General features: G+C 49.4%; 2 protein-coding genes and 1 long non-coding RNA gene across 4 annotated transcripts; 1 reads left to right on the top strand and 2 right to left on the bottom strand.

The window, feature by feature from the left end:
* Window positions 1020–7028, bottom strand: REXO2 (RNA exonuclease 2). The gene is made up of 7 exons (XM_021376052.1): window positions 6894–7028; window positions 6696–6779; window positions 6524–6601; window positions 4222–4333; window positions 3353–3461; window positions 2938–2991; window positions 1020–1445 (listed from the first exon to the last, which is right to left on the bottom strand). Exons 1-7 carry the CDS (start codon window positions 7026–7028, stop codon window positions 1316–1318), a joined length of 702 nt encoding a protein of 233 aa, XP_021231727.1. The 3' UTR covers window positions 1020–1315.
* Window positions 7436–10920, bottom strand: RBM7 (RNA binding motif protein 7). Its single transcript, XM_021376051.1, has 5 exons — window positions 10747–10920; window positions 9967–10129; window positions 9301–9394; window positions 8680–8770; window positions 7436–8233 (listed from the first exon to the last, which is right to left on the bottom strand). The coding sequence occupies exons 1-5, from the start codon at window positions 10840–10842 to the stop codon at window positions 7841–7843; spliced, it is 837 nt and encodes a 278-aa protein (XP_021231726.1). The 5' UTR covers window positions 10843–10920; the 3' UTR covers window positions 7436–7840.
* Window positions 10794–12167, top strand: LOC110387675. Of its 2 annotated transcripts, none has more exons than XR_002432643.1 (2): window positions 10794–10929; window positions 12011–12167. It is a non-coding gene; the product is annotated as an uncharacterized LOC110387675 (long non-coding RNA). The 2 variants fall into 2 exon arrangements; XR_002432644.1 differs by having other exon boundaries at window positions 10815–10949.

Below are 19045 nucleotides of genomic sequence, written 5' to 3'. Positions count from 1 at the left end.
GCTCACCGGGCAGCAGAACATCACCAGTGATTAAAAAGCAGGAGAGCCATCTGATCTCTGAATGGGAGACTGAGAAGCCCAGCAGCTCCTGCTCTGAAGACCTCAGCAAGCACTGATGAGAACTGTTGAGGTGGACCTGCAGAGGAATGGCATCACTAGAGTCAGTGTGTGCCCCGCTGCTTCCCACTGCACTTCTGCCACTGGCTCGAGATTTAGCTGCACAATGGAGAGGTTCTGGGCCAGGCACTGCAGTGCATTGTAATACAGGTTTGAAAACTCAAAACAAATTTTGGAGGTAGAAGCCACGTGCTGAGAGAGAAGACTTGAATTGATTCTTGAGATGAGCACCCAGCACAGAAAAAGCAGAGACACAGTTTAGTTGCTGCTTTTATACGTGGCACAGCCACGCTACTGTTAAGCATTTAAATATTTATTCTTTGTTTCCTTTGCCATTAACACTTAAACGCTTTGATCTCTTATACTGAAGAACTCCAGATTTTTGCTTGCTGTGGAACTGGATTTAATTCAGAGCAAAGACAGCCCATAATCACAGCCCACGAACGTGCGATCAAAGAAAACGAACATGTCTCTCATGAATCAACAAGCTAGCAGGGGACAGATTCAGACACCACCACAGCTCTGGGCCGGCACTTCAGACCCTTCCCCACTGCTATTTTCATTAGCAAAGGGCTTAATGTTTGTAAAGCTCTGCAGCACCTTCTCCTTAGAAGCTGCTACGCTGAAGTAATTACCAATGCAGCAAACATCGGGGACGTGCAGACGCAGAAAGATTCAATTACTTTTGTGGCTCTGCCGAATAATCAGTAATAGATTTTTTTCCTTCACTCGTGTCTTTGCGTTTGGGGATATTACTGTTGTCCCTGCTACACGCACTGACCCACCCTGACAGGTGATCTGCACGTTGCTGTGAAGTGCTGGGAAGTCTATGGCAGTCCTGTTATAAAACAGAGTATTTTAGGAACGTATGTCTAACGTAAAAGAAAGACTGTATGAAAATATCATCTTTCAACAGAACCGCTTTTATTGTGTAGTGAAAGACTGCATCTAAAACCAGTGGAAGAGGAATATCAAACAGCAGATTTTACCTATTACGTATTAACAAGGAAGCTGTTGAGACTTGAGTGTGTAGATTTCTTGCTCAAAAGAAGCAGTGACTTGGACTTCAACCTGCATTTGATCAACTGTTAAGAAACAAGGTAACATAAGGGTGCAGCTTCTCAAAAGACTGGCAAACAGAAGAGAACCTGGAGATACATCTAGTGTATGCTGTGGGATGGCTTGGTAAGGTGAGAAATCAGCTGGCAGTTTTATCACTTTCTCCATTCTCTATTAGTTTCCTTTTCTTTTCATCCGTTTTCCTCTTGAAGATGCTATCTCTGTAGAATTGAAGTTCTTTGATGCTTTCCCTGATGTCATCAAGCGCTCTGAAAGAGAATTAAGGAGAGTTTCAAAATGCCTGCGCACGTCTCCGGCTACATCCAGATTCTAATGTTTCTAAAAAATACCAGGCAAAAAATAAAGAAATAAAACTCTGACATGCACGGATCACAAATCTGTCAGAAATAAACACAAGCCTCGCTATTCTTAGGTACTTGGAAAGCAATAAAAGTCCACCAACACTGACATACCAGAGAGTAATGTACAGCTTATTAGTTTGTGTCACTGTGGGACATGGAAGCTCTCGAAAGCCAGCAGGTTCTACAGCTTCGACTATTAAAAGCAATTCACTATCGATCCGAGACGACAAAGAAACAAGGACTCAAGAGACCTGTTTGCAGCTCCTGCTTTGGCCACTCGTCTCCTTTCTACACGAGCACAGGTGAATGACTTGTTTGGACCCAGCACCTTTTGTTACCTTGCTCTGACTGCGAGCTCTGTGCAGCAGTAGCAACCTTACTGCACGTTTTCACTGTGCAGCACACCTTGCTGTGATTTCCATCAAGAGCTCCACAGTCGTCGTTCCTCCTCTTTTTATACCAGAGCCTAGTCTCCTGCCTAGCAAAGCCACGTCAAAACAAAGAGGGAAAGATGCAGTTACTTCCCTTCACTGTCATTTAGGAAAGTCAGAGCTGTAAGTATCAAATAACACCTACAAAAAGCCCAGTGAAGACGTTTTAGTGCACGGGTGTGCACTAAATGGGTGTGCAAATTTAGTCAAAGCAGACTAAAGAGCAGACTAAAGAGCAAAATGGATGCACTTATTGTGCACACGGGCTTACCAAGGCCTATGGATCCCAAGTGGATTTACACAAGACCCACGCTATTCAGAAGAACTTACAATATTAACAAATGTAGCTTTCTAGAAGTTATGTGTTAATACTACATAGCGTATTTTCTTCAAAAACCTCAAAGCAAGCTCAACTTTTAAGGATGCCTCAGATGCTGGCAGGAGCGTAACTCAAAATGAAACCTTTTCACAGAAAGGAGAACAAGCTCTCTGACATATTACAAACTCAGGAAATAGCCAGGAACAGAACTCTTATCTCCCTACGTGCAGTCTTCCAATTTTAGAGCGTCTATGAACAACTTTTGCCCAATTCAAGGACAGAAAAAAAGCCCTGTGCAGCTAGCTTTTTCATGTGCTTGCTCACTGCGATGCCTAAGAAGTGATAGATGGATCTACGTTGCCAAACAAGCATTGTGGCTTGAATAGTAAACACGTGGAATCAGAACAGATAAGGACGTTTTTGATTCTCTGTATTTTTGTAATTCCTTTCCTTACGCCACCCAGGCTTCTGGCTGGAGAATACAAACTATGTGACAGGGTGCAGAACCGTACCACCTCTGCTGTCTTTTTCATTAGAACAAACATGACTGGAAATCAAAGGAAGCACGCAGCTCCAGATTCTGCTCATGAGGCGCATGGTTCCTGCGTGACAAGCCATGCTTTGTTATAGATAAAAGTAGGAGCCTCACCTGTGAGAAGCTGCTTTCTTTGGTGCAAATTCATATTCTTCTGGATACCAGCGTCTGTAAGTGGAAGAAAAGCCCATTTTAAAAGGAAACTGGGAGTCAGTAACGTGCCCGGTGGCTGCTTTGGGTTTGTTACAAGTGGTGAAAGAAGTTGAGTTAAACTGGCACACAGAGAAGGCACAGCCCTGTGAACCCACGTGCTACAAAAGCCAGAGGACACCGCTCCCTGAGTGCTTTTATGGCTCATTCTGTCCATCAGCCTGAACAGAAGAGAGGAAGATATGAAAGAACGAGATGGCCACGCACAGCTGTCTGCCAGCAGCTTTCAGCCTTGTTTTAAAAGGGTGCATGTCAGTGCCACGTAGCAGGCTTCCCTAGATTATCTTTTATACAGGTGTTCAATTTGGAGAATATTTACCTGCAGAGTTCTTTGACAGTGCTCACATCAATGATCCTGTAATGAAGATGTCGCATGAACTGAGGCATGTATTTGTCAAGAAACTTCTTATCTGCATGAACAGAGTTACCTACAAAGACACAGAACAAGACACTTCTTCAAAGGCATTGCAAAGCTACTGTGAGCATCTAAACTAGGAACAGGCTGAGCGAGCTTGGGAAAGATCATAGGGTATGAAAAGCTATTCACAAGCAGCTCATATATCTCATTTTCTAGCAAATATGATTGTAAAGGTTTGTCAGATTCTCATTTCAGGATCACACACGGTTTTAATACATAATCCCTATATTAATTCTTCAGTTACTACCATTTCTGGTGCACAGATAAGTATCAAAGCATTACACAAGAATCGGGTTTTCCACCGAGGGAAAAGAGGCATCAGTATTAATTTCATTTAGCCATAATCCTGAGGCCATATGTGAATGTCCCGAGTGCAGTGCCAGCTAATAGGACAATTGGAAGAGTCATGTTTGATGCCTCGTTTGAAGGAAAGATGCTGTTCAGTTTACAGTTCAGATTTTTACAGTCACCGATTGCTGTCAGCAGTTAAGTTGCCCTTCCCAATTACAAGTGTACAATGAAACATTAATGCTCAGAAGGACTTCAGCTTCCTGCAGTAACGACGTGCTATGTCTGCTTTGGGGAATCAATAGAATAGATGATGCCATTACTAAACCTTTCTCCACTTGCAGATTGTGATTTGCATGCCAGATCTCTGCACAGAAAACTAAAGCATCCCTGCCATGTGCATCAACTGGCCTTTCAGCATCCAGCTGGGAACTGCAGGAGGGATGACATTATTACTATTATTAAGAAAGAACCCATTTTACCTGCAAGAGGACAGAGACCAGGGGGCGTCTGTTGTCGTACAAAGGACAGAAACTCATACTCCGCCTGCTGCAATGAAATTTTACTCTCCTTCACAGCCTTAGTAAGGCCAGACTGCAAGAAAGAGCCAACGGTCAGAAATTAGACAGACATGATCTTCAAAGATATTTCTAGAAACGCTCAGCAGTAGAAGATGAAGCACACATGCACTGCTTGCTCCCCAGCACGCCTGGATGAGGTAAAGAGGACAAATTCACTTCATGTTTGATAATACTCTGGGAGATCCATTGCCTTGGTTCACTCTGGACATCTTGAGGGCACTTCTTCAAGACATACAAGCCATCCAAGTGAAGGTTAGAATATTCCTAACGACACTGACATTCCTCTGAGTTTCCTCTCCGTTGCTGAACTTTCTAGGGCGTTACTCTCAATTACTGAGACATTATGCAAGCCTCATTTACACACCTGCATGTACATGATCCAGGAGAGTATTATATTTCTGTCTAACGAGAGGCATGCATCTCCCCAGCACAGAGTAGTATGTATAAATAAACAGAAATAATCAGAATCCTGGCTTAAGTGTTTATCAAGATTCCTATGAATCAGAAAAGCTCCTTCCTTCTTTTTTTTTTCAATAGTTAAATGTCAAATCTGCTCTAAGTGTTCTCAGTGATTTATTTCCATCTGGCTATGCTATATATTTCCGTGACTGTGCCGCAAAAATCTACTTGACAGATCCAAGTGGTGGTTAAAAAATTCATTATGTGGCTGCATTTTCATCTATATTCTAATTGCTTCTCTTTTCTTAGTCAATTAAAAATAAGTAGCTCCTCAGGAGCAGTGATAACGTACGCTACCATCTTCAATTCACTTGTGAACTGAAGTTGAGTTTGTGTCCTCAACTGCAGAAGGGGAAAAGCTCCCATCACAGTAAATTAATATTCATTTTCCAAACCCTTGCTAATCCTTCCTAGGGAGAGTAAGATGCTAAAGGGGGGAGGAGGGAGGGGTTGTGAGTGTCTTAAAACTTCAGCACTTAATTGAAAACTGCCTTGAATTTAAATTTGTAATCAAGGATTTGAAAATCCATTCACTTTCTTGCTAAGGGCAAGGAGGAAGTTTTCCTTGGTGACTAAAAGAACCAAAAATAATCTATTCTTGCAAAAGTTAAATTTTCAGCAAAAAAAAAAAAAAAAAAAAGAAAACTAGGCTTACAGCGCTGAGGGGGACAGGCAAAAATACAGTAAATCAGTCTGTTTAGTTCTACTAGTGCCTTAATTTTCAGCGATAAGTTTGCTTTTTGCCAGCTCTGGACTGTTCTGTGCCAACTTTGTAGCTGCTGTTAGCCGGGGCCTTACACCAGGTCTTGTTCTTGTCTGTAAGAATTGCTCTTTGCGTTATTTCATGCCACACAGAGCAGGTCCAACAGGAGGAGCTGGCTGAGGAGCTCCAGGGAACTGAACCCCACTTCTTAATCTCACGCTGAGGGGCACAATGCTGTGCACCCAGCTTTGAATGTAGCCATTAGTGACAGGTATCAGAGCACTGGATCCTATTCTCAGACCCCCCCTAGGCTTGTCTCACCCTGGCTGCAGCTTTCTAGGGGCTGTTGCTCTGTCCCACTTCTGGGTCCATTCGCTACCTGTTGCCCTTTGTTGCTGGTTCCCAAGTTAGAAAGCAGCTTCCAGCACTATTCAGACTTACAATGACAGAATGGTTTGAGTTGGAAAGGACCCTCCAAGGCCGCCTGGTGCCACTCCCTGCAGTGCACAGGGACACCCACAGCTCCATCAGTGCTCACAGCCCCGTCCAGCCTGACCTTGGCTGTCTGCAGGGACGGGGCACCACCGCCTCTCTGGGCAACCTGTGCCAGTGCCTCACCGCCCTTAGTATAAAAGACCTATTCCTTATATCCAGCCTAAATCTCCCCTCTTTGAGTTTGAAACCATTTCCCCTTGTCCTGCCACAACAGACCCCGTCAGAGAGTCTGTCCCCTTTAACAATAAGCTGGGATACCAACCCCACACCCACCGGGACAACCTAGCAGTCCCCAGACGCGCTCAGTGTTACAGAGACACAGACACGGGCTGCAGCGTGCCCTGGATGACCCGTGGGACTTTGGGTACAGTGCTACACCACAGCTCTTCGGCACAGAACACAGACAACGCTTCCCGTCTCCCCTTCCCTATGTCTCCTGTGTGAGTGCACAGCTCCTGTCCCTTTTTCTAGGTGACAGCACTGCGAGCAGTAACTCCGATCTGCGCCATTTGCACGGAGAGCAGCGCAGCAGGGCGCGGGCCGTACCTTGCCGTGGTGCTCCTTGCACCACTCGGACATGCCGTCCAGCAGCTCGTCGGGCTGCTTGATGATCAGGTTGGGGCCCTGCGGGGAGGAAAACGGCGACGGTCACCGAACCCCTTCCCGAGGATCGCTGCCAAGCTCGGCCCCGCGAGGGGCGGTGGGTGCCGCGGCTCACCTCGGCCAGCACGTTGAGGTCGGAGTCGGTGATGAGGCAGGCCATCTCCAGGATCTGGTCCTTCTCCACGTCCAGGCCCGTCATCTGCCACACAGCGCAGCGGCACCGTCATCGCGGCCTCCCCCGCCGCGGGCCGCCCCGCTTCCCTCCCCCCCCCCCCCCCACACCCCCAACCCCGGCCCGGCCCGCGCCCCGCACCTCCAGGTCCACCCAGACCATGCGCTGCCCCATGCCTCCGCCTCCGGCCATGGCCGCCGCCCGCCGCCGGCCCCGCCACAGCCGCCCGGCGCAGTTCCGCAGGCGACCGAGGCCACCGCGGCTGCCGCCGAGCATCGCCGCCAGGCCGCAAAGCGCCGCCGCCGCACTACATTTCCCGGCAGCCCCCGCGGCGGCGGCCCCAGGGCGAGAGCGGGGGGAGAGCGCGGGGGCTGCTGGGAGGCGTAGTTCGGGCCGCGGGGGGCGCCGGGAGCGGCGGGCGGGGCGCGACGTGGAACCTCCCGCAGGGCACGGCCGGGGGGTACGGGGGGTTGCGCCGCGAGGATTTTGCTGTACAGCTCAAGGTGTTGTTTGTTTCCACCCTTAGGTAAAGGGAAATGCGTGAGGCTGCAGCTGGCTCCTGCGTGGCTGCAGTTAAACCAGCCCCGCTCCCAGCCATCGCAGGGACTTTTCGTGAAGGAATGTCACCACCAAAGAAAAAAATGCGGGTGAGTTGAATGAACAAAGCCAGACTTGACACAGCGTTAAAACGAGTACGGTTTATCCACAGGGAGACTTGGTAGGATTCTTCTCCGAGACAAAGGGTATACAAAAGGAATCATTTCTGTATCAAAACACACTTGAGATGCCACAAAGCATCTCGTACCACTTAAAATCAGTTTAAAAAGGTGTGCGGCTACACCTGGTACAGAGAGTGCCTCCCTCAGCTGCACTACAAAAATACACAGACTCTTTATAATACACGCTGCTTTCTCTTAAACTGTGGCGCATTTGTTTTCTTGCGTAAAGCCCTGAGGTGTAGAGTTCACACGTTTAAAATCAAGCGGCTAATTTGGGAGGATTACGACGTTACTAGATTTACAAACATTCAAAGGGAACTCTGATTTATCTTTCTTTTGCATAAAGTTCTTTAAAGCCCACTGCGCAGGTCAGTGCCGCGTCAAGCGCCAGTTGCCCTCTCTGTAGCTCTCTCTTCTGCTGTCGTAATCGTGGCTCCATGCATTGCGATTCCTGTCGTCGTAGAATGGGTCATCTCTGCTCCCCCGGTAGTGGTGGTCAGACATGTGCCCTCTGTCTTCAAAGCCATAGTCATCCCTTTTCCCCCTGCCATAGTCAGGCCCCCGGTCCCCGGCACGCTGTTCTCGGCCCAAATGCCTGTTGTCCGGGTAGTAGGGGTGGGAGCCCATCCTGCTCTTGCGCAGCACCGCAACGTCCGGACGCCGCAGCATGTGGGAGGCTGATGGGTGACCGAGCGAGTGGCCGTGCTGGTACCCAGGCACAGCAAAACCAGGCTGAGGCTGCTGCCACGCAGCGCCGTGCATCTGCAAAACAGAAGGAAGAAGGCTCGGTGGATTCAGTGCCCTTTCCTGCTGGCAGAGTGCTCAAACTATTCTACAGCACAGGCTCCAGATACATTTCAAACTCCTGTGTGGGCCTCTAATTTCCGCATTAATCAAGCTGCAAATACAAATGGAAAATGGAAATGCACCAACAAAAGGAGACTGAACACAGACTGGCTGCTACTGATTGCTTTATCTATAGCTCAACTTGTAAAGCTCAAAGACTGCCCCAGCGTTGAACAGCTCAGTAGAAGGAACCATCTATCTTCTGGAATTGTCAGTTCAACACTCCAAAAATATGTTCCTGTGACTTAATACAATAATTACAGGAAACATCTAAGTACTGAAAATTGGCAACAACTCCTTCACATCCATCAACTGTGAGTGACTGCAGGGTTAGACACCATGAACACAAGAGCACAGCTTACCCCTGCTTGTCTCTGAAGGTTGTCATGAGATGGCAGAGATCTCTGCATAGATGAGAACCCTGCTACCATACTCTCTGTATTCCTGTCGTGTCTGCAGAAAGAAGGATTAGGAATGTTAGTCTTAAATGTTTCTAACACAAGACCCAGTCTTGTGTTAGACACATTGTGACCCACAATGCCCAGTCTAAGGGGCATCTGCAGCGTAGTCACGTTGCTACCATTAGGAAAAAGACAAATGGACGAGCATTGCCCTTAACTTACTACTGTTGTGAGAAAGTAGTGCAGACAGGCCTGCATGGGATATGTGGCAGCACTCGCTTCACATCACCAGATCTTTTCTATGCTCGTACGAAAACACCTCTTAAAAAGAAACATGACTTGGGCCAGAAGCACTGGTAAGACAGATCTTCTGAAAGAACATGTTCAAGATGATGCTGTTCTTTTTGCATTAGGTTTTTAGGTACTGAGAATGTAGGGTACCAAGGGTAATAATAATGCAAGTACTTAATCCATAGGGAAGAAAGGCTGAATTGTGCTTGGAATGAGAATCAGGAAAGCTAAGTGTGTGAATACGTTTTCCAATTTGAACAATACATGTGTACCTCTGGTGTGGCCTCATACCTGCTGGCTGGATGTGGTGTGCCAGATGGGCCCAGGCTGGCTGCTCCGTGCGGTAAACACGACAAATTACTGTCCTGAGATGCGTGGCTGCTCCCTGAAGAGAAACGTGAGATCCGCAAACACAAGTTGGAGCAACTTGGATATGAAACGAACTTGTAAGATGCTAACAGTTTCCACATGGTTAATTAGCTCTCAAGTTTCATCAGTGATCTGCAAAAGTACACAGCCCAGCTTCCAAAACAAGATACTGCAACTGCCTTAATGCCCAGCTGGGGAAGCTGCAATCAGGCTGCGAAGTTCTGGCCAACGTGCCTTGCTTTACTGGAGTCAGATGCAGCATTTAGCACTAGCATGGTAATTCAGAAGGGCTTTGAAGGGTACAGAACAAATAATCAAACAAAATCAAAGAAAAGACTCAGCTCAGGCACTGCCCATGCCCAAAACTGGCAGACAGGTCCCTTGTCAAAGCACAAGGATAAAAGCACAACCCTGCGTGACAGCACTGCTCAGCAGTATCACCAGCGAGCAGGTGAGCAACACTGTGACAGAAGCACATTTAACAGCTGTTGTAAGCCAATAACTGTAACTCTGCCAGAGCTGGGGGGAGGAAGGAGGTGGCAGTTTTCTTTCTGTCTGGTAACAGGGTTACTGAATGTTTCTGTGTACCTGAGCGGAACTGAATGTTGATGGGCCGTCCATAGAGCTTGATCCCGTTAAGGAGATTCATTCCATACGGGACAGACTCTTCATGCTTGAAACTCACAAATGCGAATTGCTTTTGTTTACCATCTTTATCTTTAGGGATCTTAACCTTAATTACTGGACCTGCCTGTGAATCAGAAAGCAGGCGATGTTAAATGACAAATCAAGCAGCTCCTTGAAAAGGAAAACCTAAACCCAGCAGCACACAACGGAGCAGCAAGGGGGGTCCCACCAATTCACCAGGCAACATCTGAATCACGGAATAACTCAGGTTGGAGGGGACCTTAAAGATCATCTGGTCCCAACCCCCGGCCATGGGCAGGGCTGCCCCCCACCAGCTCAGGCTGCCCAGGGACCCATCCCACCTGGCCTTGAGTGCCTGCAGGGATGGGGCACACACAGCTCTCTGGGCAGCAGTGCCAGCGCCTCACCGCCCTGTTCTGGCATCTCCCTGGATGACGCCCCTTCCTTCCATCATGTCAACAGCACCACTCAGCTCGGTGTCACCAGCAAACTGCTGAGGGTGCACTCGATCCCGCTGTCCGTGTTTTGGGCCGCTCAGGTGACGTCTGGGGCCGCACGTGAGGTGCAGAGCCCACGCGGGGGCGCCGCTCGGCGCCCGGCGGAAGTTTGTCCGCTCGCAGCCACCGTACGCAGCTCGGGCCCGCCCCGCTATGGCTCCGGGAGGCTGCCCGCCCGGCCCCGCCCGGCCCAGTATAAAGCGCGGCGGGCGGCAGCTGCTACCTGATGGAACAGCTCGAAGATCAGCTCCTCGGTGACTTTGGGGTCCAGGTTCCCCACGAACAGCGTCCGATCCGCCTCGGCGGCCGTTCCCCCCATTCCGCGGCCGAGCCGCCCTCGCTCAACGGGGCCGCCGCTCGCTCCTGCGCAGGCGCCGAACGGGGCGAGGTCACGTGACGGGCGTGTGTGCGTGCCGCCTACTTCCGGTGGGCCGAGCGGAACGAGTGGGGGGGGGCGGGGCGTGGGTGTGGGAGCGGGATTTTAGGCCGCGCTGAGATGCGCGTGGTTGTGGGAAGGTGGTGCGAGCTTGTTTCTTTCTTGGGAAGCAGCAGAGCTCCGCGTGGTGAGCTCACAGTCCCGCTAGGGCCCGGGTGGCTGTGGTCTGGTGAACCCCTGTGGGCTGACGCGTATTTTGTGAAGAAAGGCTGAGGGAGCCGTGGTTGTTTAGCCTGGAGAAGACAGGGCTGCGGAGAGGCCTCGTCCTGGCTGTCTGGTGCCTGAAGGGAACTGCTAAGCAGGAGGAGAGTGACTTTTTACTTAGGCAGATAGTGCTAGGACAAGGAGGAGTGGCTTCCAACTAAAAGAGGGGAGGTTTAGGTTTGATGTAAGGAGGAGATTCTTTCCTCAGGGGGTGATGAGGCGCTGGCACTGCTGCCCAGAGAGCTGTGGGTGCCCCGCTGCTGGAGGCACTCAAGGCCAGGTGGGATGGGGCCTGGGCAGCCTGAGCTGGTGGGGGTTACGAGCCCACAGCAGCAGGAGGTAGGGCTGGAGGAGCTTTAAGGTCCCTTCCAACCCATGCCCTTCTAGGACCTTGCCCTCATTCTACATGTGGTGGCTGCTGTTGGTCTAGCTGCATGAGCAAGTTTATGCTGCAGCTTCAGGAGCAGGCAGTGCACTTAGTGAAATTGCTCAGTGCAGTAGGGGAGGCTGCTCGAGCCCTCCCTGATGGCAGCAACTGCAGCTCAGCACAACCAGCACATAGACCTGTGGTTTGAGCATGCTTAAGCTGACGACAGCATAAAGATTGATGATGCTGTACTGCAGGTTTTTCCATGCTAATATGAGGCCCTGAAACAATTGCCAAATGGTTCTGATCAAACATCTGGTTTTAAAACTGGGATACGGATTTTTAAAAATTAACTAAATGGGTTGTATCCAGGTGCAGGAAAGCTTGGAATGACTCTTGATTCCTGGAGGGCTGAGAAATTACGATGGGAAGCTTTGCGTGTCTTGTCCTTAGGTTCTCAACCTTTTGTTCTTTTTACAGGTTGCTACTTTGAGAGCTCAGCTGCAAGCGGTAGGAAGAGATAACTTTTCAGTGTGACTACAAATAGCTGTTGTGAAGCTAGGCCTCCAGGATGGAGGATAGTTGTTTTTTAAATAATAAAAAAAAAAAAACCCACAACGTTGATTGAAGAAATGAAGTGCTCAGTTCTCCATTCTGTTTTATTGCTGCAATACTCTGTCTGATCGCCTCTGCCATCCCGAGTACTGCCTCTTGTAATGACACTAACCCAGGCAGGCTGCTTTGTATTCCTCCTTTAAGCAGCTGCATTACACTTTAATGTGAAGATGGAACTTCTGGTTTTATGTTTGAGCAGAGTTCTGGACAGTTATCTTTCAACTAATGTACTTCTCCAGTGTTTTGCAAAATAGCTCCCTTTTCTCATGTTGTCTGATTATATGGTAAGTACAGTTCTCAGCAACTGTAATCCCCTGAATATTTTAGACCATGCTAGATGTAAACAAGGATATTTTCCATCTGGAAAAAAAAAAAAAAAACTGAAAGGGGAAGCTCTACTTTCATTTTTCATTAGATTTCAATGCATTATGGCATATCCTATTTTCTTGTTAATTAGACCCTGTTCATTTTCTTCAGTTCATTACTTACTACCGCACCTAGAATTTATATTCATTTGGTTTAATCGTGTTCGCCTGGTTAAATTCTAAACAGTTACTCATTCAGAAAGGAAATTATTACCCTACTCTGCCAGGACTTCCACTTTGGCTTAATTTCCCTGGAGCCTCATTTACTTTCTTCTGTGTGTTTTTTTTTTTTTTCCTTTCTGGGTCCCCTTGGGTTTGGCTGGAATTGTTTGACAGCTTTACCATTGTTGGGTTTCTACATGTGGGCTGGGCATCTCCAAACGAGTGCTGCAGTTTTGCATGGCAGGCCATGCTCAACCTACCAAATTCAGAGAGACCTGCAGGATGTGGTGATGGACTCCTCTTTGCTCACGGCAGTCTTGCGTGGCCCATACTTGAAAAAATGTCCTGCAAGGGAAACTCTTTCAAATTTTGCACCTGTCCTTCCTAGCACTGTTTGCAACCTTGCCTCCTGCTGCCTGATGCAGCTACTTGGGAAAGCAGCGTTCACGCCAAACCATGGAGGCAAGAAGAGCAAAGAGTTCTCTCAAATCGTTGCTTTTGCTCATGGGTGATGTCAGTCACCCATGAGCCTCTTCCCAGCTCACAGGCTGAAAAAGGGGATGGCTGCTTATTGGCCTGCCTTATGGGTTGCTGTTCTTTGGTTACAGATCCCTGAGCCTCCCTTCCAGCGAGGCACAGGGCTCCAGCAGTGTCAGACAGTCCATGAACCCACGGGCTGTCTGTCCTATGTCTGCAGTGCAGCCTCAGAGCTGATTGCACGTTGGCAGCGCCTTCCCTCTCGCCTGATTGCACACGCTCCTCGGGTTATTCAGTTGCCTCGATGGCTTCTCCGTGCAGATGACAATCTTTTTCACTGCTGTGGTAATGGGGCTGCTCAATTGAAAGTGGATGCTTGAAAATTCTCCACACCCTGCTATCCTGCCAGAAAACAGGTGCCCGTAATTACACCAAATGATAGAGAGATCAGTCAGACAAAGCCATTGCAGATGACAATTCTTTCACTGGAGAGCCTAAAAGAATGGGTCACACCAGCTAATACAATAACAGCACACCTTATCCCTACATGCAATTTTCATTAGGGCCATTGAACACCTGTGACTGACACATGTACGAAGAGAGGGCAAGAAGCAGAAAGAATAGCAGCTACAGCTACTACCTGAATAAACTGAGCTGAAGCCGGGCTGCCACCTCTCTCAGCATCCTTTCTCATCCTTTTAAGTTGGCAGTGCCATGCTCAGCCTGGAACTGCCCACGCTGCTTCCACCAGCACCTGCTGTGGCTGTTCCGGCCGCTGGCACCACGCTTTTTGCCAGAGAGAGCAAAAAGCAAGCAGGATGCCCCAGCCTGCTGGCTGGGAAAGACTTTCAATTACTCCTGACAGGTTGCAACAGAAGGGTAATTGTAGCTACAAACTTCCCCATGAAGGGAATCATTGTGCTTTTTAAACAGACCATAAAAATCTCCAGCGATGCTGATGTTCGAACAGTTAAACAGCGATTAAAGGCACCCGCGCTACAAGACCTGGGCATGTTATTTGCAGAGAACATGTCAGCAGCTGCTGGATCCCTGCATTTACTGTGCCTCTGTGACAGCCGCAAAGGTCTTTATAGAAACAATTATGTTATGCTCAGCATTAAGTACCGAGTATCAGAGAGGTTCTGCGCTCTCCAGCGCAGAGCAAAGTCTGCACTGCTGCACACATTTCAGCACAGCCCTTAGAAGCTCCTCTGGGGCTTTTTATGAAGTTCTTACCAAGAAAATGAGAGGAAACCCGGCGGAGGTGGACAGAACCCTCTATTTCCTCCCCGACCCTGTTGTGTCACATGAAGCCTTTACGATACTCGCAATCCTTGACTCATTTCAGCCTTTCCGTGTCTTTATGTGCTACCACTCTTATTTTATGCCGGATTGTTCTGGCAGAAATAGATCTGTGCAGGGCCTTTCTTTGTATAGACCCAGTGAGAACGTTCTCAGAACCTGCACCGCGTTCTCTCACAGCTTCTCTTTCTCCCCCCTAACAAATAAACTTGCTGCATTTCACTCACTCTCATTCACGACCAATATCCCCCCATGACAGATATCCCTACACGTTTTCTGTTGCTATCTCTTTTTTCTTCTTTTTTTCCCTGCTGTTTTACTTCTTCCATAACACTTCCTATTGCAATCCCACCAGCAGCACCTGAGCTGCTCTATCCCCTTTACAAATGACTGTAATTAATAACAATCTCTGGGAACACGTTGCATGTCCGTGGCTTTACAGTAATTGACGGCAATAAAGCAGTACAGTGCGAATCAGCATAGCTGGGTCCAAGAGCTTTGTAAACAGCTTTAGAGCATCCAATATGAGTACATCTTAATAGCAGAGTTAAGTGTTTAGTCGAATAATATGATAAGGAAGTTTTAAGGCCATTCAAACCCGTGGCAGAGGGCTTCCCTGTTCCCTGTAGGAGGGAGGAGGAATCACTTCCCGGAATCAAAGAATCTCTGAAGCTGGAAAATCTCTCTCAAATCCCCAAGTCCACCCCCACCGTGCCCACTGACCACGGCCTTGAGTGGAAAACCCCCTGCATTTCCCGAACGCCTCCAGGAACGGTGACTTCACCACTTCCCTGGGCATCCTGTCCCAACGCCCGAGCGCTCTTTCAGCGAAGAAATTGCTCCCAGCACCCAACCCGACCCTCCCGTGGCGCAGCGCGGGGCCGTCACCTCCCGCACCCGCAGCCGCCGGTCCCCGCACCCCGCGCTGTTCGCTGCTGCGGCCGCGCGGTGTCAGCATCGCCCCGCGCCGCATCCATCGGCCGCTCGGAACCTGCACCGGGGCTCGGCTTCGCCGTACAGAGATGCACGGGAACCCTCAAGCTCAAGGATCCCGAGGTGGCTTTGCCCATAAACCCCGCTTCCCATGTCGCGCACAAGGCCAGAGCTGCTGATGCAAAACCAGCTGCCAAGGATATGGGTGTTAAAATTACGTCAGCTCGGAAGATGGATGCATTAAGTGGACTGCTCCATCACCATATCTCCCTGGAGTCTGGGGCTGAAAGGTCTCTAAAGGGCTCCTCCTGGCCCTTGGGGCTTCTTTGAACTGGGATTTACCCGTGCAGCACACCATAAGCATTCCCTCCTTGCCATCAAACACAGGCCATGGTGCCCTAGGATTGTGGTGACGCCAGGGTTTAGTCCCTGCCCTCTGAAATGGGAACAGAGGGAGCTGCATGTTTTTATAGCACACAGACCTTAGCTTGGTGCTCACGTGTACCTGTCTCTGCTATGACCTAGGGGCTGCTGAGCTGCTCTGGGGCTGCTCAGGGCGTTTCTCTGCCAGAGCAGCTGTCCTGGGGCCTGGGCTCAGGCTGAGCTGCTGCAGGGCAGAGCCAGCCCCTGCCTGGCCCTGGACTCAGGAATGGTTCCCAGATGGAGGATTTCTCCCTCCTGTTCAATTCTGGGTGCTCAAGGAAAGACTGAAAGTGCTGCACGCTATGCCAAGGTGCAGCCACCCTGCCTCATTCCCCACAGGTATGTGTGCCAGGCTGCAAGGGGAGCACTCTCACCAAAGGGAAGATGCCAGCAGCAAAGCTAATACTGAAAATGAAAATCCAGAGTTCCTCCAGCCTGTGCCCTGAGGAAAGCACTGGGGATGAAGATGAGCACTAACACTGCCCTGCCAGCCCCAGGCTTGCTGCAAGTCTCAGAGAACAAAGCCAGGTCTCAGTGCTTGTGAACTTGCCCAGAGTTTAAATGTATTATCTTCTAAGACATTGGGCTGAGATCTGTAAAACCAGATTGCGATTGGCTGGAGGCAGGTTCCTGCTCCTTTGGCTCACTCCTGGTGCCCTTCACCAGCACAGCTCCTGTGCAACTGTCTGCAGCCTCCCCATGCGTCCCTGCCTCCCTGCTTTCCATCTCTATTGAAATCTCGATGCTAGACATCTGATTTCCATTTTCCCCAGTACTTTTAGTTCAATCAAAGTATGTGATTAGGGCTCTGTGGGCTCCATTGTCATCTCTACCTAAGTGCTTCTCTGATTGATATAAACAGCATTTCGATATTTACGCTGTGGTGAGTGGAATGTGTTTCTCTGGTTACTTTACTGGATAATGCACAATATCTGCCACGAAAGGGAGGAAAAATTGAGAAGGAAAAAAAAAAGTTCCTGGAGAAAAGGCATAGGGAGGGGAAGAGCAGGAGGCTGATAGGACAGTGCTGTGCCTCGTCCTGGGCTCATCAGCATCACAAGGGGCACCTGCACCCTTGGGTGTGGCAGCACTAGGGAGGTGATAAAGGGTGCGTAGGAAGTAGGGGTTTTGCAGCATCTCTGGGCTTTGGTGGTTTGGGCTTGCTGCTGTGATGTCAGAGCCAGCTTGGAACTAAGCTAACTCATGTTATGCTTGCAGAGTGGAGGATCAGACCCGGGCTATAGCTGAGGGCTTTGAGCTTCAGCAGCTGCTGGGGCTGAGCAGACCCTGCAATGCCAAACCTGCTGCAGCACACCCACGATGTCCCTTCCCCTGTGCAGGTGGATCCTTGCCCTTGGGAGGCAGGTAAGTGTGGTGTCACGTGGCACAGAGCTGCTTCTCAGTGTGAATGGCACCTTGGTGGAGTTGCATTCCTTGTGCTGCCATCAGAGCGTTCCTGAGTGGGGGTCAGAGAGCAGGATCCCTGCTGGGCATGGCGGTAGTGGGTGCCCACCTCCAGCGTGGGCTGGTAACTGGGTGATAATATGGATGCTGGTGGTTTGGGGAGCTTTAAAGCAGAAGCACTTTTCTCTATTTTACGTGATTTTAAGTGCAATGAAAGTAGATGTCCTCCTCTGTTGTATTTGCAAAAAGAATGCATGAAGCAAGTGCCTCAAAAGCAAATGTTTCCAGTTTCAGATCATTTTAGAGAAGGGGAGCACCTACTTGTTGAAAATTGGTTATTTGAATGGGAGAGGAAGGGGAAAGGAAACAGCAGTATTCTTAAAAGACAAAGTGTATTTATTTTCTGAAACGTAAACTTCCAAACTGCCCCTGGCATGCAGCTTTCACGCAGGGGCTACTGCAGTTCTGCAGCTTTCTCCCATAGGCATCACTGGAGTGCCACGCACAGAACCTGGTGGCTCTATTGGCAGCAGGTCTGGGTCTCACCCTCTGCATGGTCCCAACCCTGAGACTCACCCTGCCCTGCACGCTTGTTACCTCTCACCCTTGTTTCCTCTCTTACTCATTGACAGATTTCAGTAGCTCTTTTTCTGGTTGAAGTTTCTGCGCTGTAACAAGGAGCTTGCAATTAGCTGTTGTAAGAGTGTTTTACAGTCCTGTGGAAACCTTTTCCATCCACTTTGTTTTAAATGGTTATATCTTTTATTCCTAGTTTCCAGGAGTATAAAACTTTACAACATTTGCTGCAAACCTTCATACTTTGCTTTGCGGTTTATTGCTCCCTCTGCAGATATATCTTACTCATAAATAAGGCTTTCATCTCTACAGTGCTTGCTAAGAACTGTAATGGCTCTGAGCGGTTTCATTAATGGGGCTTTGCTGAGGAATCCCGGCATGATTCATATCACACATCAGCCTTTGCTTGGCCCATTGGTGCAGAGCTTGGAGAGCTGGGGCAGTGGTAGGTTGCTTGGCTGGGTTAGAAATGCCCCAAATGCATCTGGTGTTTGGGGGGCTGCTGGGACTTGGGACTGGCAGATGGCTGCAGGAAGCTGCCTTGGGTTTCAGTGCTGGGGTTGCTTTGAGCTGCCCAGATTTGGGCATGGAGTGCCGAGCCTCAGAGCACAGACGTGAGCATGCTGGCTCCGGGTGCACCCTGCAAACCTCCTGCGTGGTTGCTGCAGGCCTGCTCTCCCCTTGACTCCAGTGGCACAGCTGTATGGATCAGTGCTGTCTCTGGCTTGGGGAAGCCCTGGCCTCACGGTTTCCCCCTTAGCAGAGGGTGGTGTACATCTAAGGGCACAACTCGCTCAGCACCCTGTGCAGCAGAAAGAGGAAAATAAGGCACAACTGAGCTCCAAAGGCACTCGCATTATCCTTCACAACTGCCAAGGGAAAGCAAGCACCGCCCCACAGGTACAGCTCATAAAATGGGGCTGCATTGCCAACCCTGTGCCACGGCATCACCTCGAGCCTCAGCCCAAGCACACTGAGCTCTATAAAAATATTTGTCTGGCTCCTCAATGAGCTGAAATCAGTGGCATGACCACACTTGGGCATACTGCTCTGCAGCACAGCCTCTCCAGGAAGTTTTGGCATGCCCTTTTTGCTTTGTTGGTCAGGATTCGCCCTTGCCTCCCTCCCAACACAACAAGTCGATAGAGATCTGCACGGCAGACGAAGCTGCTGGTTGGATTTACCAGTCAGGAACGTGAGTTGGGAAGGGCTTGGGAGCGAATTCACATCTTGCTTCCTCTTTGCTGGCAGCACAGCA

Source organism: Numida meleagris, chromosome 23, assembly GCF_002078875.1.
Source record: "Numida meleagris isolate 19003 breed g44 Domestic line chromosome 23, NumMel1.0, whole genome shotgun sequence".
Lineage (NCBI taxonomy): Eukaryota > Metazoa > Chordata > Aves > Galliformes > Numididae > Numida > Numida meleagris.
Note: the sequence above shows the minus strand (reverse complement) of the source record. Positions and strands in the feature narration are given on the sequence as shown.